The 23,344-nt window shown below is 45.7% G+C and overlaps 3 protein-coding genes across 3 annotated transcripts; all 3 read right to left on the bottom strand.

The window, feature by feature from the left end:
* Positions 1–142: 142 nt before the first annotated feature.
* Positions 143–12,005, bottom strand: LOC128456923 (clustered mitochondria protein homolog). The gene is made up of 28 exons (XM_053441357.1): positions 10,712–12,005; positions 10,054–10,214; positions 9,810–9,981; positions 8,865–9,005; positions 8,658–8,788; positions 8,402–8,556; positions 8,167–8,292; positions 7,906–8,053; positions 7,665–7,757; positions 7,188–7,406; positions 6,737–6,912; positions 6,295–6,627; positions 6,048–6,184; positions 5,789–5,890; positions 5,601–5,701; positions 5,353–5,505; positions 5,020–5,082; positions 4,677–4,924; positions 4,513–4,597; positions 3,716–3,869; positions 3,243–3,382; positions 3,079–3,159; positions 2,847–2,972; positions 2,315–2,436; positions 2,095–2,188; positions 1,860–1,994; positions 1,712–1,785; positions 143–1,601 (listed from the first exon to the last, which is right to left on the bottom strand). The coding sequence occupies exons 1-28, from the start codon at positions 12,003–12,005 to the stop codon at positions 1,487–1,489; spliced, it is 5,079 nt and encodes a 1,692-aa protein (XP_053297332.1). The 3' UTR covers positions 143–1,486.
* Positions 12,006–14,689: 2,684 nt separating this feature from the next.
* Positions 14,690–17,251, bottom strand: LOC128457342 (coiled-coil domain-containing protein 92). The gene is made up of 3 exons (XM_053441993.1): positions 17,122–17,251; positions 16,968–17,015; positions 14,690–15,869 (listed from the first exon to the last, which is right to left on the bottom strand). Exons 1-3 carry the CDS (start codon positions 17,249–17,251, stop codon positions 15,148–15,150), a joined length of 900 nt encoding a protein of 299 aa, XP_053297968.1. The 3' UTR covers positions 14,690–15,147.
* A 267-nt stretch (positions 17,252–17,518) lies between these two features.
* LOC128457364 (F-box only protein 40-like) lies at positions 17,519–22,755 on the bottom strand. The gene is made up of 10 exons (XM_053442026.1): positions 22,693–22,755; positions 21,923–21,943; positions 21,225–21,786; positions 20,588–21,024; positions 20,188–20,367; positions 19,817–20,058; positions 19,290–19,421; positions 18,948–19,206; positions 18,519–18,724; positions 17,519–17,609 (listed from the first exon to the last, which is right to left on the bottom strand). Exons 1-10 carry the CDS (start codon positions 22,753–22,755, stop codon positions 17,519–17,521), a joined length of 2,193 nt encoding a protein of 730 aa, XP_053298001.1.
* Positions 22,756–23,344: the final 589 nt, after the last annotated feature.

Raw genomic sequence — 23,344 nt, 5'->3', positions numbered from 1 at the left:
ACAAATATACAATATATAAAATGATGTCAACAAATGTTCACTTATCGAGTTCTACCCACTTTTTTTCGATGTTTCCTCCAAATTGTTTTGTGAAATCTGACTATAAATCACAGCCAGCAAACAAAGACATTGATCGACAGCATTTAAACAAATCAGATTTTATTTTCTTACTCGGCTACTTCCATTCCACAATCATCCATTTCATATATAATCAGTATATTGGTTTCCAACATCTGTTTGAATGGATTTGTTGTTGATTTTCATGTTGTCATCACAGATCATACTTGACCAACTGTAGTGTTTTTAGTTATATAAAGAATGGGCTGGATGCTTCTCTGTGGTTGTACTAACATTTCTTATAGGTTTTTTTTGTAGTATTATTATGTGCAAAAGTTTATACAACCTTTGTGAAAAACAAGTGCATCTCTCTTTATATGAGCAGCTGTAGTGATGATGACAAATCATGCAGCTGCTCCAAAGGTGGTGAATAATGAAACGACTCCAAGGAAACTAACATGACCTTTTATGATTCTACACCAGCCACGTGGCTGCATTTTCATATTAGCACTTCAGAGCAATACATTGAATTATCAGTCATTTCTGTCGAATACTAAACTACATTTCACAAAGTTCACAGTCAATATCGCCTCATTTTATGTCAATAGACCAACTGTCAAAATACAACATGATGACATTACAATACCACATCAAAGTGTATCTAAGGCTTTGATCAAGAGCTTAAAGAGAGATTAAAAAAGCCTTCCAATAACTCCATTTATTGCATTTTTAAATTATCTGCTTATTGTTTACCAACAGTAACGTGGGTATTAAAGGTCTGCTAATACACACCCAAAACGATAAAAGGGGGTATTTTAATAATCATAAACAAATCATGTCATGTTCGTAGAGGTGTCTATGGCACAAGTGTGAGACTCTGTGGACACACAGGGGATTGCAGAATGACGGCACATCATTTAAAAAATATAGGAACTTTGGCCTTTTAGTACAGTGAAACTACATTTTTGTTTCTCAGTAGAAGTTGCACTAAACATACTGTTCAAATCTGGCAGCAGAATAATAATATAAAGTCAAGGGTATATGTTTTTTTCTGACAAAATGATCACCATTCACACTCAATATCTTGTCCAATTAACCTAAGCTGCGTGTTTTGGGGCTCTGGGAGGAAGATGGAGTTTCTGGAGAAAACTCCCACAGTCACAGGGAGACCATGCAGACTCCACACAGAAAGTTAGCCTAATAGTGGCAGTGCAAACCACTTTGCCACAGTGCCACCCAGCTTCGTTCATGGATTCCATTTATTTCAATAGGAGCTACAACATCCTTCACAGACAACAGCAGAACAAACTGCCTGCACCTGTCTGTTCCTTGGATGTCCGGAGTATGTTCCCCTTCAATGTGTCTGGCTTTCATCTGTCGTTTTCAGAAGTCAGACAGGAAAAACAATGTTCTATTGTAGCTGCATGGTTCAGTTTTGTTGTCCTGTGTCTTTGCTCCGCTTTAGCAACTGAGTTTCCAGCTCTTCCACTTGAACCTTATCCTGTCTCTTCCTCCCCTTCCTCAGGTCTGCTACATCTTTTGCACTAGAGAGAAAGACACAACGGATGAAGCAATTTATTAACAAGGAGAAGAGAGATCAGGATTAAAACCATAATATAACTGATAGCCAATCTGGTAGTGTTTAATCGTTCACCTGATGGGGATGAGAATGATTCCACATGTCAGGTTGAGCTGCTGAATAATCGTCAGAAGGCTCGGACTGGAAAACTGGACAGAAACACTCATGAGATTAAGCAGAAATTGACTTACTGCTTGAGGACGTGGACTAAATCAGCACAAACCTTCGGAGGTGGAACACAGGCACCGGGCGTGTCACTGTAGAAATGGTTGATGGCTTTCTGAAGGACCACGGCCTGCTGAGTGAGGCTCTTCAGATATTCTGAGCTTTCCTTTGTACTGTCGTGGTTCTCACCGACCTTCACATGTGCAACAGCAAAAGGGGTGTAGTTAAAATTAGGAGAATGTAGCGTCAACACAACACCAGCAAACACGATATTCCACACTTTGAAAACACACCTGGCTCTTATATATGGAATAAGCCTCCCTCTCGTGTTGCAGAGCGGATCGAAACTCTCCTTTGGTCTCGTAAACGGTGGCGAGCAGATGATGACTGCGGAGAAGACAGGAGGAAGCATTTCTAGCATTTTCTGTAATTGTAATGTGTTTTTGTCTGTTTCTGAATAGAAGAACGTGGAAAAAGAACCCCAGCAGAACTTGGAGATAAACTCGTAGTCACCTTTGTGCCAGCCTCACAGATGTGGCGCCGCGGTATTTTGAGGTCAAATTTAAGGCGTTCTGTAGGAACTTCAGGGAAAGTTCATGCTCCATCAGTCCATGAAGCACGAGACCCAGCATACTCTGATGTGGTGGAGCACAACAGGCACATTGATAACAACCAATACAAAAAGATGTCATGGGTTATTTGAATTTACCAGTACCTTGGTCTTTTTGTTAGTTTGTAAAAAAAATCTATCCTACATGACTTAAAGGCCTTTTTCTGTCTATTGCTCCCTCCGTTCTGATTTGCACTATTATTACCTCTGATATAATGTTTTTGCAGTTGTTTCTCGGTTTGTTTCAGCAGGATTATGCAAAGACCACACTTATTAACAGTAGCTTTCATTATTCAGACTTTCCTAACGAGCCAAATCCACATTGAAAGTGTAGAAATGACTCTAAATGTCAAGAATAGATCAATAACATCTTAATGGTTCTTTTGTGAAGTAGAAAGAAAGAAGGCGACACTTTGCAGATGTGTTCTCACTTACATCGAGCAGTGCGACCTGCGGATGGTCCTCTCCGCTCACAAGCAGCGTGAGGTACCGTGCTCGATACAGCAGCTTCAAGGAGATGGAGAGTTGGCCTCCAGCAAAGCAGTACAGGCCCAGGTGAGTCTGAACGGCAGACAGGAGAAAACCTCCAGTCAGGTGAGATGTTTGTAAGAAGATAGACGTGCTCCACAGTCTGTCTGTGGATCGATAAGAAGGTGAAGGAACTCACATAGTCTTGTATGGTCTGTGGATGGTCAATACCATGGAGTCGCTCACTACTCATAACAACCTTTTCCTGGTGGCTGAGAGCCTGTGAGACATGAGGAAAACTGTGCTTTATGACAGTCTGGGACCTGGCAATAAGTCATGAAAGGAACATTAATGAATATTTACGTCCGCATATTCCCCCAAGATGTAGCTGAGTCGTCCCAGGAGACGCAGACACACACACACGTCCTCATGCAGGACCCCACAGACGCTGCTGAACAGAGTCAGGGCCTGGCTTATCAGCTCATAGCCGTCTCTGAGAAGCCCTGAGAGCAAAAACATGAGCAACACAACAAACTAAGAACATCTGCCGGATGCGTGCATTAGACTCCAGATGTGAGCTCTTAACAGACTGAATGATTTTAACACATTAGCAAGTTAAAGTCTGTGTGAATCACTGAAGCTTGGATGGACGTTATCTACGTTTTAGAAGCTGGATATGACCCTAAATGCAGTGTTTGTCACTGGAGTCACGTTTACAGGTCCAGTTGAGCAACTATTCCTGTCAAGGTTCAGTCACATCCAGGACCCAGACGAGGCCACAGTGTGATTCTCAATGCAAACACACAAGCTCTACTTGATGTCTGTGCATCTCTCACCCTCCTGCACTGCCGCCTGTGCTCGTTGCACAAGCCGTGTAGCATCCGTCGCTGTGGGTTTGAGATGTTTGACCACAGGGAACATGTTGACGACATCTTCCTCACCAAAAACAGGCCTGTGTCGAGACTCGAACACGTACTCCCTCAGCTGTACCTAAAAACAGAGAGAGAGAGAAAGAGAAAGGAGTAGCCAGCTTTGGTTTTCTCATTTCATTTTCTGATTTGTTTATATTGAACTTTATTTATTACTATTTATGTCTCTCTTTATCTTACTTTATATTTGTGATGTAACGTTGCTCTTATTGCTGAGCTGACCTGTCCTCTTGTCCAACACTTTTCATTGTATCATTAACCTTGTGTTAACTGATATACAACAATAAATCTTGCTCCATTTTAAAACAGCAACAGATAACTTTGCACTTTGGTGACCCCCAGTGGCTGCTTGTTACCACCGCTGAGGAGGTTATGCTTTCACCTCTGTCTGTTTGTTTGTCAGCAGCATTACACAAAAACAACTAAATAGATTCTTTTCAGAAAATAACTCATAAAATGTTGTTGCAGATCAGGACAAGGAGGCAGATCCATGGATTTATTATGTCCCTTTCTTTAGTGTTGTAAGAGAATGGACTTTCTTTTGACATTTTCCCTGATTTCTCATGCATGTTTTAGAGTGTGTGAAATGTGGTGCAGCTTGATTGTATGTGAGGGGACAGTTGGGCCCTGGTGCAGGTACATGCTCTGCTGAGTGCCACTCCAAGGTAAATGTATGATGAAGAGCGACATGTTAGAGGTCTAACCTGGATGCCCGTCTTGATGGCGATCTCTCTCAGGAGGGAGACCCTCTGAAGGCCTTCATTTTCTATCACTTCATCTATACTGTCACTGGACACAGAGAGAGGCAAAGTGTAAAATCCTGTATCCAGCCACAAACATTCAGTAATCACAGACACACACCATGTACCTGTCTATTGTGTAGTTGAAATAGTCTCCGGCCTCGGTTCTGATCCTGCCCCACAGCTCGCTGGGGGTCAGCCTCGCCCACACGCTGTCCGTCAACACGGCGACTCGGCTCCCGTGGCTCCGTCGGCGTCGGCTCCTCCGGCGAGAGAGCAGCTCGTCTGAGCCGGAGTCGGGGGGGCAGGACGAGGAGCTCAAGAGGCAGTTCAGGAAGTGACTGACGGCAGCAGAGAAAGCTGCAGGTTCCACATCCTGAGAGAAAATGAAGATTAGACACTTAGCTAGAAAATGACAGCTAGATTGTAAAAACATGAACATTTTAAGTTTCCAATATTTGAGCACATCACCTGTAGAAAGGTCCTGAAGATGTGTTTTGCACTTCTGATGAGGACTTCACTGAGAGCAAGTCTCTGTGAGGGAACATCTGATCAGTTCTCTCAAAAGCTTTATTTAAAGAACATGTATCAGCAAAAAAAATGGGTGTTGCTCGACGACATTTTATTTTATGTTGATATATTTCATGCTTTGTTCTAAGTATTTTATTTGCTTCCTTACTTGTGTACTGGGTGTACTTTCAACTAGAGTTTACCACGTTTGTTATACCTATTGCATGTTCTTGTGCTGCTGCTCTTATTTATCATTTTTTTGGTATGGAGTTGATACAATTTATGATAAAGTACCTTGATGTGGCCGAGTCTCCCTCTCTCCTCCATCCTGTGCAGTTCCCCCAGTAGGGTGCCCAGGTATCGCACGTTCACACCCTGCTGATGGAGCAGCGACGTCAGGGTCCCTCCATCCATCGGCACTGCTGTGTGGTCGAGACACTCCCTCAGCTACACACACACACACACACACACACACATAAACACCATCATCATCACGCATGTTAAACTTCATGCACATAATTATTGCTTCACACAACTCTCACCACTGCTGGAATCTGATTGGACAATAGAAAAGCGGTTGCTTCCCATAACAACTTCCTCTGTCGCTGAACGTCCTCGACAGAATCAGCTGAGAAACGAACACCTGGGGAAAAGACACACACTGTTTAATCTGGTGTGTGTGTGTGTGTGTGTGTGTGTGTGTGTGTGTGTTTGTGTGTGTACTCAGTACCTGGAGAGCAAACATCTGGATTGAAGCAGATGTCAAAGCGGGAGTCACTCACGGATCCGACAGCCTGACAAGCTTTCATCATCACATCTCTTCTCTGAGATTCTAAATGAGTAAAATGTGAAATATTTAAAAAAGATATCACAACCAATCAATGCTCACAACCTTCTGTACTTTCTCAGTCTTATGTTTCTCAACTCAATTTCTGTCTGCAGTAAACCAGCTGCTCCTGGTTAATCAATATTCTGCCGGTGTTAGTCACCCATGGCGTCTGCGGCTGTGGTGGCATCTCCACTTCTCGGCTCACAGACCAGATCCTCTTCCCTCTGCTCCGTAGCTTCATCCTGGTCCTCCAGTTGGCTGAGCCCCTGGGCCACCATCTTGACATAAAGTTCATACCTGCAACACAAAACACAAGATAATAGGATTAAATGCTTTGTTTTCAATGGTTTTAATGTGGCCCTACATGGGGCTCCATAGGGGCCTCACATCCCCCCCCCCCCCCTCACCTGTGCTGGATGAAGGCCTCTATCAGCTCCGGTCTCAGGCTGGCCAAGCTGTGACGATGTCGCCTCGGGTAACCCAAGCTCCTACATTCCTCTGGCACCTCCTCCCCCGTCTCCCCCGTCTCCCTTGCCTCACTTGCAGTCTCTGAGAACTGGAAGTTCAGGTCAGGGGGGACGGTGCGGAGAAGATCCAAGATGTAAGGTCGTCCATCATTACCCAGGATGCCCTTGGTTTCAATGCCAGAGCAAAGCTCCACTGGGATGTTGTCTTGGTTGAGCACCTGGTGACGCTGGATTCTCAGTGGTTTACAGGTTTTGTCCAGAAGCTCCAGAAACCTGTGGGAAAACATACTTCTGATCATATCGAGTAATCTTAAACTTTTACTTGATCAAGACGTAATTATCCGAAATAGACATGTTTGTTTTCTGCTGATGTGAATTTTACCTTGGGTGCGTAAACACAGTTGCTCCATAGTCGTTAGAGCCATAGACGAGACTCTGCTCCTGACTCTTCTCCAGTATCCCTGGAACAATCGTCTGAGCGATGACACGGACGCCACGATAATCCAACACAGCCGTCCCAAGGGTGTGAAGCCCGGCTGTGTCGACAGATGCATATGCCTGCGTTGCATAAAATCAGTTTGATGATAAGAATATAAAAACATCTGCATGGGGGGGGGGGGGGGGGAGGATAAGATCAGACCACCACAACATCTGAAAGTTAACATTTGAAAAGTAGTCCATGCAACTGCAGGGAGGATTGTCACCTTGATGTATGACTGATAAATGCTGTTTTTCCCTCTTTAATGTTCACAGGTCAAACCCTGATAGAACAACTGAATGTAAAGGTCAGATACATCCTCATTTCTCCTGCAGGTGTTGACGTCTGGATCTACCTGAGCTCCTCTCAGGTCGCAGGTGGCAGCAGCGTGAGCAGCAGTGTTGCCCCCCAGTGGTCGGTAGTGCTCAGATATGTCGAACCCCAAGCTGAGGAAGATGTTGTTCCAGATGAACATCTGCATATGAGGCGCCTCGCTGGGGTTTATCGGCATGACGTTACCGTCGATTACGGCCACAGCACCTTGTGTTGCAGCGGCAACAAAGTCACTGTTGGTCTGGGAAGATTGATTTAGAAAAGGTAATGAACAAAAGAGCAACAAAAAAGCAACACAATCTAATACCAGAGTGGAAACATGGAGGGTTTATAATACTTGTATTGAAAAGCTGAACAGCACAGAGAACTTTAAGAGGATATGGGAGGTGTTATGTGTCTCAATCCTGTATACTTTAAGTCTCTAAACTGATGATCTCACAGTCACAAATCTGCTCCTCCACTGATCTGGGAGAACATTGGAAACAAGAAGTGAAATCACCTTAAACACGCTCCTCTCTCTGTGCAGACGCTCCTGCAGGGACTTCCTGGGAAGTTCCCTGCATCCCTGCAGCTCCTCATTCCAATCCCGGCTCTGTGGTCAGAACACACAATCTCAATATCAGCATTATCATCACTATCAGTGCATACATACAAGTGCCCTTAGTTCTGTAGTTTAGTGCAATTTGATATTTCTCTGCATTTCCTAATTTAGCCTGATTCCCCTAATTTGTGTCTGCCACCTGCCCGGCTGTGTGCTTGTCCTGGCCCATGTGGCTGGCGTGCGTCTCCTCCGCTCGGACACAGTCCAGGCTGTGCTCTCCGTGGGGGGCCGTCCAGGTGAACACCTGAAAAGGTGCTGCGAAGCGCTCATAAGGGTGCTGCTGGACTCTGGCTCAAAGCAAGAGACAACATTTACCAGTGAGCAAGGTCAGTAGGTTATGTTCTAGCAGACTGATATTTCACTCGTCACTTGATGGTTGGAGGTGATAACAGACGCTCACCTTCTCTTCTGCAGGGCACTGAAGCTTTTCCTGAACGCAGGACTGACGTGATTCAGCAGCTCAACCAGGGAGTGGCAGAGGGTTTTGGGAGCGGCAGGTTTCGGGTTGAAGTTGAAGGCAGTTGACCTGGAGCAGAGCACACAGACTGTAGCAGGAGCTTCTACAAACCTCATTGATCACAAAAGCAATAGGCACTTAAGTACTAAGCACTTAGCAGCGACAGTGTGACGCTCACTGGTTGAGGTAGAAACCACGTGTAGAGGACGTGATGTTGAGCTCTCTGTCCTCCATGGTCAGGGCGTTGAGGTACATCAGGTCTCCGTGCATCTTCCTGTTCCCTGGAGGAGGGTTCCAGCTGCTCATGGTCAGAACCCGCAGGCACTGTAAAGGCTGTAAGGACACTTCACTATGAATTAAGAGAACATGTTTCTCTGAACTAAGTGCAATATGTTTAACACAGTCATATTTTCAGTTTTAGGTTTATCTCTCACCTTCCAGTCGTCTCTGACCGGCTGCAGGGGAAGAAGAGGTCGCTCCTTACATCCAGGGAGGATGAACTCCGGAGGCCTGTGGTCAACGGACTCCTTCTCAGAGACTCGCCTCTTCCCCACATTTTCCCCGTCTGAAACGATGAAGGTGTTGAGTGACAGAAATGCTCAGGATGAGTGACGTGAGGAGGTGTAAGAGAGGAAGGTTACCCTTGTCTCCTCTGGTGTAAAAGGTGAGGTAAGACAGCGAGCTGCCGTTCACGCCGTTGTAAGCGTCCGCGGGGTCGAGGCTCCTCAGAAGATCACAGACATGATGGAGATGAAGACGAGCGTCACGCACTGTGTAAGAATCTGCAACGAGATCAGAGGAGATGCTCGTAGAGTGCAAGATGAGGGGATTGTGTTTATTGTTGCTGTGGTGCATTTTATGAAAGACCTCAAACAACAAAGCAGTAAGACAGACAGCCTGTAAAAACTCAATGAAAACAACAGTTTATCAAGCTATAATTTCATGATTGCTTGAATTTAATACACAATTCAATATAGTAATTGAGAAATAAACAATTTACACACATGTAAATATTGTATATTTCCCAGAGCGCAACTGCAAGTGAACGGTGTATTTAGGAATTTATAATTTCATACATATTGTGTCAATATGGTTCTTTTCTAGTCTTGATGACCACAAATCTCTTCACAGTAAAGTTTCACCCATTCACACACACATTCATACAATGCTTCCATGTGCAGTGTCCTTCTCTGTCACACATCAGGGGCAATGTAGGGTTCAGTATCTTGCCCAAGGACACTTCGGCAAGCAGAATGGGCAAGACTGGGATCAAACCACCGACCTTCTGGTTAGCGGACGAACCCGCTCTAACTCCTGAGCCACACCCGAGATGTTTCTATTGTACTGGAAGTTTTGTGCTATGGCTGCCTGAATGTGAGGTGTGGCATTGCAGTAGCACAGTTGTAGCTGTAAAGTTATTCCCTATCAACAGACCTGTGAACTAATGAACACTTCTATACTCAAGTAAGAACAACTGAGGCAAAGAGAGAGAATGTGTTCAGCACCTGTCAAACTTATAATTTATGCTGATTTGAACTTCTAGAAAAAAATCAAACTTATAATGAGGACAGATTAGAGGTCGTTACCCTCCACCAGCTTGATGAGCGCTCCGTCCTGGAGGCCCTGGATGCAGCGCAGCTCTGTGAGGCTGTCCAGCGTGGCGCCTCCCAGCTGCAGAGAGAAACGTGTGCGATGACATGTGACCTCGTGATCCATCAGCACCTGGTGCAGCTCGGCCACCAACATCTGGCCTGACACCTGAGAGCGGAGGAGAGAGTGAATCAGAGAGACGTGAAGAAACAGGGAAGAATCTTCAGGGGAAATAAGAACCTGGAGCTCCAAACTCTCTGCTCCAGGAGGTTGGATTCTGACAGTACATCCCGTCTCTTGGAGATCTACTATGTCACGGATGCTGAGTTGTTCCTTTTTGTCAGTTTCACATTGTTCAACACCAGCTTCCTCGGGGCTTTCTGCATTTTGAAGAGGAGGTGCTGCTGACAACAGAGCACAAGAGACACTAACAGATCAAAACTGACTGTGTCATATGGAGGAAAACTTTTTACACAGAACTTTAAATAAAAAATAGAAAGTTGTAAAATATAAATAAATATTAAATAAAATTGCATGGAATCAAAAATGAAATATAAAATTCTTAAATGTGTGAAAAAAACTTCATATTCGGATTGAAGGAAAAATAAATTCACATATACAGTTAGCTTTTATTTTTTTTATTTTCCACTCTTCTTTTTGTATTTAATATCTTACATTTTTTACTAAACATTTGCCTTTTCCTTTTCTCAATGTCACTATGCCATTTAAATTCCGTATTTTTAACTGATTATGCTAAAAACTAAACTATAATATTTGTTTGTTATTGTTTCGTCTGTGAATAAAAGTCTGCCTCTGATGTGCGATGATCCAGTGTTCAAGCTTCCACTAGAATCTGCAGGAACATGTATGAATAATTCAGTTAAATAAAACCACCCACCTTTGACATGTGGTGCTGCCAGAAACAACCTGTCGACTAAAAACAAGGTCAACTTCTTCCTCTCAGCTCCCTCCTCCTCCTCCTCCTCCTCTTCCTCCTCCTCCTGAGTCAGATCTGTCTCCACAGCCTCCTGCAGACCTGAACTCTCGGCCTCCTCCTCTTCCCTCTTTTCCTGACTTTCAACATGAACTTTCGACTGATCAGTGTCGTCCTCAAACAGTTTTTTCTCTGTTTTCGTGTTAAGGTCCTTTTTGTTTACGTTCTGATGCGAGCGCTCACTGATCGGCTCTTCATCCTGCTCGCTCTCCTGCGTGGGGTCTACTGGACACCCTGTAGGGTCAAAGGTCGGCTTCCTTCGTGATTCCTTCTCCTCCGTGTTGTCTACATCAGGTTCAGTCAGCATCACTGAAGTGCACTCTGATTGAACACTTACTCCTTTGTCTTTTACATCCGCCTCTGTCCAGGTAAACTCTGCATGGTCCTCACCAACAATATCCTTCTGCTGCACCTTCCAAACATCTGCTTCCTCTTGTAGCTCAGTGTATTGTTCTGTTTGTAATATACAGATCTTCACTTCTTCTTCTTCTGCTTCCTCGTGTAAATCTCTGAAGGACAGTTTGTTTCTTTCTGAATGTTCCCCCACTTTCCCTGACTCCTCTAACACAGTAAAAATGTCACCGTCAGACCAGGTTTCAGATCCCAGCATCTGTTCCCTCTCTTTCTCTGATGGTAAATTATAGAGAGTTTCTGAGTGTCTCTCTCGTGATGTTTCCACCTTCTGCAGTATTTCATGTTTTTCCTCCACATCCTCAGACCTGAGATACACAAACATCTCTGTCTGTGTCTGAACCTCTGCCTGAGTCTCTGTCTGAGTCTGCACCTCCATACCGATCTGTGTGTCCATTTCCGTCTGCGTCTCCACCTCAGAGAACCCCCTGGTTCTCCTCATGATGCTCCTCTCTTGTCCTGGGTCAAACACCCTGCTCACTCCCACCCCTCGTCCCTCCTCCTCCTCCTCCTCGGACACCAGCAGACACACCATGGGCTCCACCAGGGTCATGTCCCCTCCCAGGCTGCTGCTCAGGATGATGTCGGGGAACAGGAAGTGCTGTGGATCGAGGGATGGGTTCGTCACGCCGGCGGAGACGGTCAACAGATCGTCCTCCAGGTCGTCACAACATTCACTCTCTTCACTGGACAGCAGGGGGGATCTCTCTGCCTCACCCTGGCCTGGTGTGTCCTTACACCTAAAGTAGTGTGACAGAATGTGACAGCACTGAACTATGTTTCCCATGGTGCCTTTCTGCCCAAAGCAGCGATGCAACTCTGCAGAAAGCCTGAGGGAGAAAAGACAACAGTGTTAATAACGTTTGAAGCTATTAAGAGAAAGTTGAATCACAGTTGATTGTATTTTTGTTGCTTTCACCCTGAGAGATGATGGGAACTCCTCCTGGTGATGAGTTACTATTTAAATCTTAAATGCACATACGCCTTGTGTTGAGCTGCTAAGTATACACTGGGAAAGGCTTTGTCACATGTGTGTGTGTGTGTGCGTGTGTGGCAGGTGTGAATACAAGCAGCTAAGAGCCTTAGACAACAGCTGATGACAGAGAGATTACAAAGTGTCCCTGCAGCGGTGTCACCTTTCAGTGGAACGGACCGGAGCACCTCAGAGACTGGATCCGTTCAGATGAGCTCTGGAACGATGATGGACAAGTGGGAATCCTGGAGAACAGATGAAAGGGCTCGATGACGAAGAGCTGCCTCTGAGCTCCACAGAATCGTATGAATCAAAACACAGAGGACCTCAAGTTAGTTTTGAAAAAGTAACACACCTTATTTGAGCTCACAAGGACAAACAAGCACAGCATTAAGATGACATGATGGGTCCTACCAGGCAGTGCAGAGAGAGGGAGAGACTGTCAGTCTGTGTCCTCTCCTCCAGACTCCTGAAATCAGAGAGGTGGCGTCTCCCAGGTTTTCCTCCAGAGCAGGAGACTCCCCTCTTTTGTCCTTGCTGCGAAATTACGTTACACAAACGGAGCTTCAGTGCATGTGTGTGTGTGTGTGTGTCCGCCGTTCATGGCTGGAGAGGGTGTGTGCGGGAGCCTGTAGGCCCCACATGCACATTCACACATTTAGTACCCATTCAAGTCCAGAAGAGGGCAACCTCTCTGCTGCTTGTGATGTAACTTCCTGTTTTCTATGCACTCTCTAGCAACCTTGAGTGAGAGCACATGCAGGAGATGTAGAAACACAAGCAGCAGGATGGTTGCACCTCCTCAGTGTTTTGTTATATTTGTAAAAAAAAACGACATGTCACATCCATCTCCAAACACAAAGTCCTGGAAACAAACCTCCAGTGTCCGGTCTCCGCTCGGCTCCCAGTGAGCTGTGAGCTGGGAACGATGGAGCTCCGCGGTTGCCATGGCAGCGCTGCAGAGGAACATTAACATTCCGAGCACGGTCTCCAAGACAACAGGGGGAACTGTCTAGAACGGGACATTTGCTCTGAGCGTAGTTTTGTGTAACTGATTAAAATAAAAAATGTTAATTGAATGACTCCTGTAGTATATTCCCGTAGCCAATGGATATCCATAGCACAGTTACAAACCAACAATGGTATGTTAATATCCAGCTAAAGATTTTCTCTAGCATAGGTATAGATCATAATGACATGTTAACATCTTAAGGTCCCCTGGAATCTTATGTTCAAACCTTTAAGTATTATCTCCAGATGTGTTCAGTGTGTTTCTCCTTGTCTGAACTATCCTTGAACTGCCTATGGAATAATAAGGGGAGAGATGGTTTTCAGCCGGTTCTTAAATCTTAAGGTACGACACATTCCCAAATTTAGGCAGTAGGCCATGTTGTGTGACTTCCTTTCATCTCTAGGTTTGTAGGCCTGTGTGATTTCTCCGGGCAAACCACGGAGCCCGTCTGACCTGTGAAACTTCTGTGTAATAAATTCTGTTATGCTGCAAGTTCTGGGTCCGTGTCTCCTCTCTCCGAACACCGACTTCGACAAGACACTGCTGCTTGAAAGATACGATACTCCTTACTGTTGTTAATAAAGAAATCATTGAGTTGATAAATGGAATTGAAAATCTAGATTGTAATTAAAAAAAATTTTTGCATTCGTTTGTATATTTTTCAAACACAAAGAGAGTTTAATTTGCTGAAGTTAAGATAAATAACCTTCACATATATATATATGTATATTAATTTCTGTGTGCATTGCAAATGAATCTGTGTGAACTGTGTGAAAATTCCGTCCGTCAGACCTCTCTCTCTCTCCCCCACACATCTTTTAAAATGTTTTATTGTTATATTTGATAATGTTTGAATGCTACAGCTGGTAACATTACATTTCTCTATGATCTAAACTGCGACCTGGTACAGTAGTGATGTCAACAAGAGACTTTGTGTGTCGAGGTGTGCTCTCCACTTCTCTTTTGTGCGTCTGTGCTGCCGCCGCAGATCATATCAGATGTTGTGTTATCTGTTGCTCGAGGTTTCAGGTTCATCTGCATGGTTTCATTGCGGATATTCAGTCTAAAATTGTACATTTCTGCAAGACAAATATCTTTCATTTATTTTGTACTGATATCAACACTGATGCTTACACCTCTGCAGAAAAGTCAGCTGGACACGACCCTCAAAGGATAAAGGGTTAAATGGATGGATTGATAACCGAGACTCAATAAGCTAAGGATTTATGGTCACAGGAGGAAAAACACAGGTCTAAATGATCAAATGAATAACGGCTGAATTCCATTTCACTGCTTCCATTTCTGTATCCTTGCATTGCTCATGCTGACGTATACACACACACGTGACTCACTGAGACGTTGACACAGAACAGAGCCTTTTGTTAATATCATCAGTGACACTGTTGTTGTTTTTTACACTGACAAAATGTCTGCTGCGAAGAAACCTTTTAAAAAACCCTGAAAACAGACAACATGACAAGAGGAGTATCGTTCTGCCATTATTAGGCACATTGCATGAATTTAATAAAGTGCAAATCATACAAAATGTCCCTACACCACCTTCTCGAGTGACGTTCTGCACCTGGGCGCTGGTTTTAACGGCACAGACCAGTGTTCACTCACCCAGAGGCAAAGGCTACTACTGACAGGCAAAAGCTGTGTTGTTAAAACCAAAAGGCATCCATTTATAAAAACTGTACCGCTGTTCACTCTTTGCTGACCCACTCGTTTCCTCGTGATTTCCAAGTAGCATGTTGTACCATCAATGTGACAATTTGCGCTACTATGTCTACGTGTAGATCGATCACACCTGTGCAACTACCTCTAACTCTACGGACAATCACAAGGTTACATCTCCCTCGTCTGTTTCTAGAATAACCACGTCACGAGTTGACCGAGGTCGGCCGACACCTGCTGGAAGACAACGCCACCTCTCCCTCGTCATCACAGGGCGGTTTCTCCCTCCCCTGCTCCCATGTCCACCCTCCTGTGCACCCTGCTGTCCTCGATATCCTCCCACTCGTCCTCCATCCCCTCCGCGCCGTGCATTGTGATTGGTCGGTTCAAACGCAGGAGGCGGTATCTAAGTGGCACCAAGAAGAGGGCGGGGTCGGGCATGGAGTGCGGCCGCTGCGGTGACGTCACTCTCTCCTGCGGGACGCACGCCCTGACCCGCTCCTCCCTCAGGGTGACACGCCTCCTGTGTCGCTCCTCTGGTTGGCTGGGGGAGGCGGGAGGAGGCGGAGACAGAAGCCAGTCTGAGCCCTCCCCTTCATCTTCATCATCGTCTTCGTCCTCCTCCTCCTCTTCTTCTTCTTCTTCTCCTTCTCCATCCTGTGCTCTGGGTTCCTCCCCTCCTTCCGCAGCAGACTCGGCGCTCTGCTGTTGATGGAACAGTTTTAAGCGTGCGGTGTGGAGCTCGTGGCAGAGGGTCGTGGTGGTGACGTTTTGCCGTTGCAGCTCACGACTCAGCAGCGTGATCTTGTGGCTGCGGCGTTTCAGTTCCTCCAGGAAGTGCCGCTCCTCGTCCCTGAGGCTCTTACCGAGGGCTGATGTCCGAGCCCGGCCGGCCCGCAGCTCACCGCGCACAGCAACCATCATGCACTGCTGCTCTTCCAGGAGACGCTCTGCGGCCTCACACCGGGCCGCCAGCTCCGCCTCCTCCTCTGAGAAACACAGATACACATATAGAAAATGACTGTGCTGTACACAAACAACTTTCTGCTTCATCATCCTTCATATATCGCTTTTTTGTGTTCCCTCATTTGTTGGGCATTTATGTGCATTATTTCTATATAATACACATATATAAAGATGAAGATTTCGTAAACATGGATGATGCACAAAGAGTTGTTGTTTACATATAAAACAAAAAAATGTGCCAGTCGTCTGGAGAAAGCTTCAGAGAAGGGAAAAAAAGTCTCTATTGAGTCAATGTATAGATATGGAATAGTTCGGTATAGACGCTTATAGATATGCACTGAACTCTGCAGGTCCACTGCAGTTTTTCTGGAGGAGATTTATATTATGTGTGAACGCAAATGTTCAAGTGAGAGCCTCAGAACTTTCTCCGCATGGCGCCCGAGTGTAAAGTCTGCAGAGAGTCAGGAGGAGTCGATGTGAGAAAACAGCAGGGGATCCTCTGCACTATCGGTTGATGATGCCTCCAACACGTGACAGAAACTAAATAATATAAATATCTCAGGATGGAAAAGTGGTGCCAGACCCTGACAAAGTTGACATGAGAGTTTGTGGCGATAAGAGCCATCACTATGAGAATCTCCTGCTGTGTTGTGTGAAAGACAAACTGCTGAGAAGGTACGGATTCCAATTCTCTGGAGTACCTTTGCAGCACATGTCTGAAAACGGCTTATGTGAAGATCTCCTCCCCTGATCCAGGTCAGCACTAAAATGTATTGGGTTCACGCTCCAACTCTCTGTTATGGTTATGTAATCCTGCTAACTGACAAACAAACACAGACGAAAACACATTTTCCTTGGTGGAGGAAACTTGGAAAGCTATAGTCTGTATACATGGAGCCTGACACGGCTGAAACATGAGTTAACATAATAGGAACCCATGTATAATCAGGCAAAGGGATGTAAAACTAATTTTGTACAGCTCATCACTGTATATTTTCTATTGTGACGTCTTTAGTGAATTTCCCGGCCTCCTCTTTGCAGCCATTGCACCTTCCCCTCAGTTATCATAACATAAAGTATCTGCCTCTCCCACAGATCAGCGAGCAGCTCTGGTGTCTCACCTGCTGTGTTTCTGTCAGGAAACCTGGAGTCCAGCTCACAGCTCAGCTCTGCAGACAGGAGCAGTAGAAGGAGATGAGCCAGGGTGAGACACAATGAAGATGATTTTAAGAGACACATAAAGAAGGAGATGGAGAGGGTCACGGGTGGACTGACCATGACAGCGCCTCTTCAGGTGGGTGATCTCCAGCTGCAGGCCGGTCAGCATGGCCAGGTGCTCCTGCTGCAGGAAGGCGATGCCTCTCTCCACACTGGCCACCTGCTGCTCCAGCCTCCCAGCCTCCATGGCTGCTGAACCCCCACACGACCTGCACATGCACGAGGGCAGCTGGATGTGTGCACACTTCTTTACATCATTATAGAGCTGCATTCTATTATAGCACTAATGCAATAACAACATACAGTACAGGTGCTTTTCTGCAACATCTCAATGGATCAATTCTGCTCATTTGCAAAAAGCCTTCTCTCTCATTGAATCTTTTTTTTCTTTCTCATTCCTGCAGCGGTGGTCTCTGGTGCTCAGTGTCTGCCTGCACCAGTGACTTCGCCAGCCTCACTGTGGCCTACCGTGATACTGAAGCGGTGTGCTGCTCGAAGCGCCTCTCATGGATCCTCGTATCGCCCTGGAGTCTCCGTCCTTGATGCTGCAGAGATGCAGAAAAACAACAAGAGCTTCGTGCAAACCGCGCAGGACGCAAACTGACGCTCGTCTCCTGAGGGTCTGCTCTCAGGTGAGATGCTCCTCCGCTGCAGCTGGATGGCGTCTCCTCCTACGTGTGCACGGAACCTGCTGCAGTCAGAGGAAATAACCTCCTCGTAACCTTCTGTGTGTTCGTGCTGCTGCTGTACTCACAACAAAGCAGCCAGTATGGCGGGTGATTAGTGCCACCGGCTGCAGGAGGAGGAGCTTTGAGGATTCCTACTGCTGTAAATAGAAAGGGTTGTTTTCTCGTCTATTGCGTTGTTGGTTGATTTGATGCTTGTTCGTAAGCAAGATTGAACAAAGAGTAGTGGACGGGTTTCCACAAAACTTGGTGGATGGATACGATGGTGGATCCAGATCAGGGGCGGATCCAGATCCAAGAATATCTCTCAACTTGCCTCTCTTTATGAAAACAAATCAAGCTAATCTCTACAGTAAGTTCATTTCTTTATAACATTTCTCTTTACTTTATAATATTTCTATACAAATCACTACAGTAAAAGGTGTATGTAATGTCTGTTTATAAAGCATTTATTCTTGTACAACATGTTTTTTAGGTCCGTACAATACTCAGCTTAATTTCATATTTGACGTATATGAATATTTAAAAAGAAAATGTTAGACACTATAATAAACATTTTCATATTTTTCATATAAAACTGCACACGTAGATAATTACATAACATATATCATGAAAAGAAATACTGTACAAATTCAAGCAAGTGTTATTTTATTTGTGGTGCTTTATGAAACATAGTGGTTACAACCCATCATCTTTAAACTGCTCCATAAATAAATAATTAAAAGTCGACACAGTAGGAAGAATTACATGTTTTTTTTTCATTGCTACCATCTGTTTCCTGTGAAGAGGTTGACGAGACTCATTCTCTCTTCTTGGCTGCACGTCTTTTTGTCGCTCATGCTGGGGAGGGGAACAGGCTCGCTGTGCTCACAGGTCTCATAGTGCGGACAGACCTTTAGATGAGCAGACATAGGAGGGATGTCGGACATGTGCCACGAGTCCACCGAGGAGAAGAGTCGGCTGAACTCCCAGACCTGGAGAGAAACAGGAGTCAGGAAGGAAACATGGATCACCGCTATTTACCTCCGCCAAAGAGGTTGTGTTTACCAGGGAACGAATCATAGATATTGAAATAATAAGAAATATTTAGGGGATTTTATGAAATTTGAGGAGACTGCTGGGCCTTGGTGGATATGCGCTCCACTGAGTCAGCTTGTAGTTGTGTATGGATTGAATGGTGTTGTGTGTATGTCTCACAGGTTTGGCCCTCCACCTGGCTCCTCCAAGTGAGTCCGAGGTCCTCTCCCAGCGGAGGGTGACCATCCCTCGGTCCTGCAGCAGAGAGGAGCACACCTGCCTCATGAGCCGGGACACCAGAGCCAGCTGGGACAGGGACAGACTGTCCAGGAAACTGGTCACATGGCACAGCACCTCGTAGGGCAGCGAGCTCAGAGAGGACTCCCCTCCTCCTCCATCTACGAGGGTCGGTCGCAAGTTGAAGCTCCTCAGCTGCTGACTGCGGAAAAAAATTGTAATGACTATATACACAGAAAATATGTGAATCTAGACCGATGGAAGTGAAATGTGAGTTCTGCTCACTTATAGGTGACGGTGGCCTTTTGCGTGGACGGCTGAAACCTCCTCTGGCTGTAGGTGCAGCCCAGATACGCGAGTGGGCACCTCTGCTCGAACCATCCACTCAGACATGTCTGGATGTCACTGTGGACGTTCCTGGAGAGGAGACGAGATTTCCAGATACAGTCAGCGATTCTAAAGGAACCACAATCACCTTTGAATATAAACAACGGATAAAAGCTCCTGAAATAGGTCGACCCAGCCTTTTATAGATTAATCAAACCACCTTCACAAGTAGCTGGTGGTGAACAAATGCAAACATCTGTGAAGATAAAACTGGGACCTGCTCCTGTTTTTATATGAACATTCACATTACGTTTGTATAGTTTATCCTACATCAACATTTCCAATCGTTTGCATTGTTTCCTCAGTGTTGGTCCTTTGAGATAAGAGAAGCAAACTCTTGAAAATGACACGTGTCAGGAGTAAGGATCAGAGCGGAGTCACATTCACTTCACAAACACAACCACATCGGTAGAGTTGTCCGGCACCTGACATGTGCGGCGAACTCTCTTCGGTGGAAGGTGTGACCGCAGAGGAAGGCGAAGACGCAGCTGGCTCTGCTGTGTCTGCTGTTCACGCTCTCCGCCTGCAGCTGCAGACGAAGCCTCAGCGGCCGGTCCACCATCACCTCCGCCAGGGTCGTCCTCCGTTTGAACGGTGCCGAGCGAAACGAGTGCGTCTGCGTTCCCACGTCGATGTAGAGGCAGTCGATTGCCTTGGACTCGCTGATCTGCACGGAAACAAACAGACCTGAGTCATTCGGGTTATAGGACCATACCGATTTGCATCTAAAGTCACACCTGGACACATCGACTTATCAATATACGTTCTTATATTGGTAGCTTCATCTGACCCTGACCTTGTGACCCATGACCTCCTTCTCAGCGTATCCCAGCAGGGTGTGTGCGTCTTCGTCACTGAACCAGTCCTCTTCGTTAACGCCGAGGTCTGACGTGTCCACGCCGCGCTGCTCACACGGAGCCCTCGCTACCGTCTCGTACTTATGAACCCGACTCCTGTAGTGATAGCTTTCAGGGACCTTGAAGGAAGAGACACAAGGGGATATATTACATTACATTAGGAAGATGGATAGAATACAGTGAAAACAACTTTTGTATATTAGTATTAGGTGTATTTTAAAGCTGTATTAGGTAACAGCACCACAGTGGCTGCATTTGTCACTACAGCTGTGTTCCTGTTTTAAAGGCTACCTGAGGAATGAAAGTTTTATTTCACAGTGAGTAAATTGCAGTCATCACCTTGAAGGAGTGTAGCGTCTGGACAGGAATAGGCTCCAGGCTCCCATAGACAAAATCTTTCTCCCTCGGCGTGCAGGCCTGGATTTGTCCGAAGTTGAGCAGCATGCGTCCGTGATGCACCACGTACATGCTGTACTCCGCCGGCGTGAGCTCCTTCCCCAGACGCTCCATCACCCCCTCCGTCCACGGGGCCAACCCCGTCACCCCGCTGTTCTGAGTCTCAGCCTCCTTTAGATCTCCCGCACTCTGGGCCTGACCCCTCTCAGCAGGTCTTGGGCTTTGCTCGGGATTACCCAGGTTTGCCTGCGCGACAGCACAGCCGCCTCTCTCCATGCTGAACATCATATCACACAGGTTGTGTCTCTCTTTGCTGAGGACGAGCCCGGCACCGTTCTCTACAGTCTCCGGAACACTGATCTCGCAAGAACTGTTTTCTGCTGAGACGGATGTGTGGCGACCAGTGGAAGACCATTCAAGTAGAGAGATAGAAAATTACATAAATAAATTGCAGTATATTATGTGATCATGTGCATATGAAGGTTTTCATTTACAATTTGTATCCTCATAGATGTTGCTGTTTTGCAGACCGGATATTAGTTGGTCATCTTATTTAGATTGGAAGGAAACTTTCAATCACCTTTATTGGCATCACTGTTGACACCATTGACAAACTCTCCCATCGCCGTCTCCTCTTTCTTCTCCTCCCTTACTTCCTCCTCCTCTTCTTCCTCCATCTGCTCCGGATACAGGGGCTTCATTTTCAGGCGGGTATAGAGCTCTGACTGATCAGCCAAGGCCACGGCCACATCCAGAGCCTCCCCCGGCCCCTCGTTGTCCTTCAGCACATTCTCCTGCAGGGTTGTGTTGCTGTGTGGGTTTGTGTCGTCGGTCGGCCAACGGAGCCACTCCATGGAGCAGCACACCACGCTGGCCGGACACACCTGGAGGTGAGCGGCCTGCGAGGAGCGGGGCAGCTGGACCGGGCAGCCGAACCCGGAGTTGAGGCACGGCACCCTCACCTTAGGGCAGAGCAGCAGGTGATCCTCCTCTTTGCACAGGTGGAACAGAGCTCCACAGTGCAGGCGGCAGGGGATGAGGGCACAGCACACAGAGACCTCCACCTGAGCCCTGCAGCGCCGGCTGTAGCAGGAGTCACAGTGGACATGCTGCCGCTCCCTGGACGCTCGACAGCGACGACTCTGATTGAATGAGAAAGAAAGGAGATGAACTAAAATGACAACATAGAAAAATTGCTTTTTAAACATGGTACACCCTGTTTCTTTAAACTTTGATCAGTGAAGAAATTAAAGGTTATCTGTGCTCACCATTTTTTACAGGATCAGACGTTTTGCCATCCTGCAAGAAAACACAGAAAACAATGTTATGTCAAATTATTAGATTAACCAAAGATTGATTCTTTAGAACAGATGATTCTTGTGAATAGTTTTTAAAGGCCTGATGTGCTAAAAGTCCCAGTAATCAAACAAAACATGATACAATAGAGCATAGGTGAAACTAGAGGATGATGATGCAGCCATTGGAAAAGTCAGTTGATTACATTGTCGTAGAACCATGCTAGTCTGAAGGTCATAACAATAAATAATTCAATCCATCCAATAGTTATAAAGATAATTCAGTCTGAACTAAGTTAGTGACAAAAATCCGTAGCACAGGAATAATTTGCACACACATGCATTAAGAATAAAACAAATGTCCATGGGCCCTACAGCATTCTTATGAACAATTTATTCAAATGTACTTATTCAACCTGTTACTTTTATTTAAGAGTCGATATTCAGGGTAAATAGTAAACTACAGGACTGCAAGACGAAAACAATACAACTTTAACAGTTCTACATCTTGTCAGGGTAGTTTCAACACACTGCTTACACTTAAGATACAACAGAAAGAAAATAGACATGATCAACACACTCACAACAGAATCAAACTTTGTGGTCTTACCAATGTGCCACTGCGGACGACTTGTTTCCTCTCTTTAGTTTTATAATGTTGTTTTCAGTGTCAGTGCTCTTTGAACTGACGGGTTAAAATTAGCCAGGCAGCACCGAGCAGGTTCAGCAGGAGGAACCCCCCCCCCCCCACACCCTCTCCTCAGATGGTCCCTCTGCTCCTCTCACTGGATTCAAGTCACAGCCACCAAACTGCATTCGTTAGTTTCTACAGCTCTTCAGCTCTGTTATATTCTTAGATCTCCACAAGAGGACACTGTTGGGATGTGACATCAGCCTGATTTTGCCCTGCACAGGTTGAAATCAGTGATCAGCAGCATGATAATGTGAATGAGAGGGAAAGAGAGATTCCCTGATGCCACATGGGACTGGTAACTCAAACCACGTTTCTGAGCACCTGTGTAACATTTCTCCCCCAGCACTTTGCTCTATTAATAACACACACACACACACATATAGCACAAACGGACACTTGGTCTTTAAAGCACCAGACGGAGTGCTTGGGACACGTTTCTCTCCAGCTCGTGCGGCGGTAGGCCAAAGACTATGATTCATTCTTCGCGTTGAACCCTAAGTCTCTGTTGTTTGCATATTGCCAGGCTGTTTGTAATGTGAGACGTTGAGATTCATAGTTTCGTCTCTGTTTCCAGGTCAGACGTCTACAGATCACATCAAGTGGAACAAGAGGATCTGAAGGATGGTATGGTTTTGTTTTGCAACTGTAACATCACATAGTTTGCTCATTCTATTTCCATTCAAGTAGCTTAAAGGTCAAACATATCATTTC

This window comes from Pleuronectes platessa, chromosome 15 (genome assembly GCF_947347685.1).
Source record: "Pleuronectes platessa chromosome 15, fPlePla1.1, whole genome shotgun sequence".
Lineage (NCBI taxonomy): Eukaryota > Metazoa > Chordata > Actinopteri > Pleuronectiformes > Pleuronectidae > Pleuronectes > Pleuronectes platessa.
This window is presented reverse-complemented; position numbering and strand designations above follow the sequence as displayed.

Excerpts from the sequence above, each read along its gene's own strand:
- LOC128456923 (XM_053441357.1), bottom strand. The coding sequence starts at position 12,005 with ATGGGAAACATAGTTCAGTGCTGTCACATTCTGTCACACTACTTTAGG. Across the intron at positions 4,598-4,676 it reads TTCAACTACACAATAGACAG|TGACAGTATAGATGAAGTGA; the intron begins GTACATGGTGTG and ends CTCTGTGTCCAG. Across the intron at positions 3,383-3,715 it reads ACAGGCGGCAGTGCAGGAGG|GGCTTCTCAGAGACGGCTAT; the intron begins GTGAGAGATGCA and ends TTTTGCTCTCAG.
- LOC128457342 (XM_053441993.1), bottom strand. The coding sequence starts at position 17,251 with ATGGAGGCTGGGAGGCTGGAGCAGCAGGTGGCCAGTGTGGAGAGAGGC. Across the intron at positions 17,016-17,121 it reads CCTGAAGAGGCGCTGTCATG|AGCTGAGCTGTGAGCTGGAC; the intron begins GTCAGTCCACCC and ends TCCTGTCTGCAG. Across the intron at positions 15,870-16,967 it reads TCCTGACAGAAACACAGCAG|AGGAGGAGGCGGAGCTGGCG; the intron begins GTGAGACACCAG and ends TGTGTTTCTCAG.
- LOC128457364 (XM_053442026.1), bottom strand. The coding sequence starts at position 22,755 with ATGCAGTTTGGTGGCTGTGACTTGAATCCAGTGAGAGGAGCAGAGGGA. Across the intron at positions 21,025-21,224 it reads CAACAGTGATGCCAATAAAG|CAGAAAACAGTTCTTGCGAG; the intron begins GTGATTGAAAGT and ends CATCCGTCTCAG. Across the intron at positions 19,422-19,816 it reads GAGTTCGCCGCACATGTCAG|GAACGTCCACAGTGACATCC; the intron begins GTGCCGGACAAC and ends TCTCCTCTCCAG.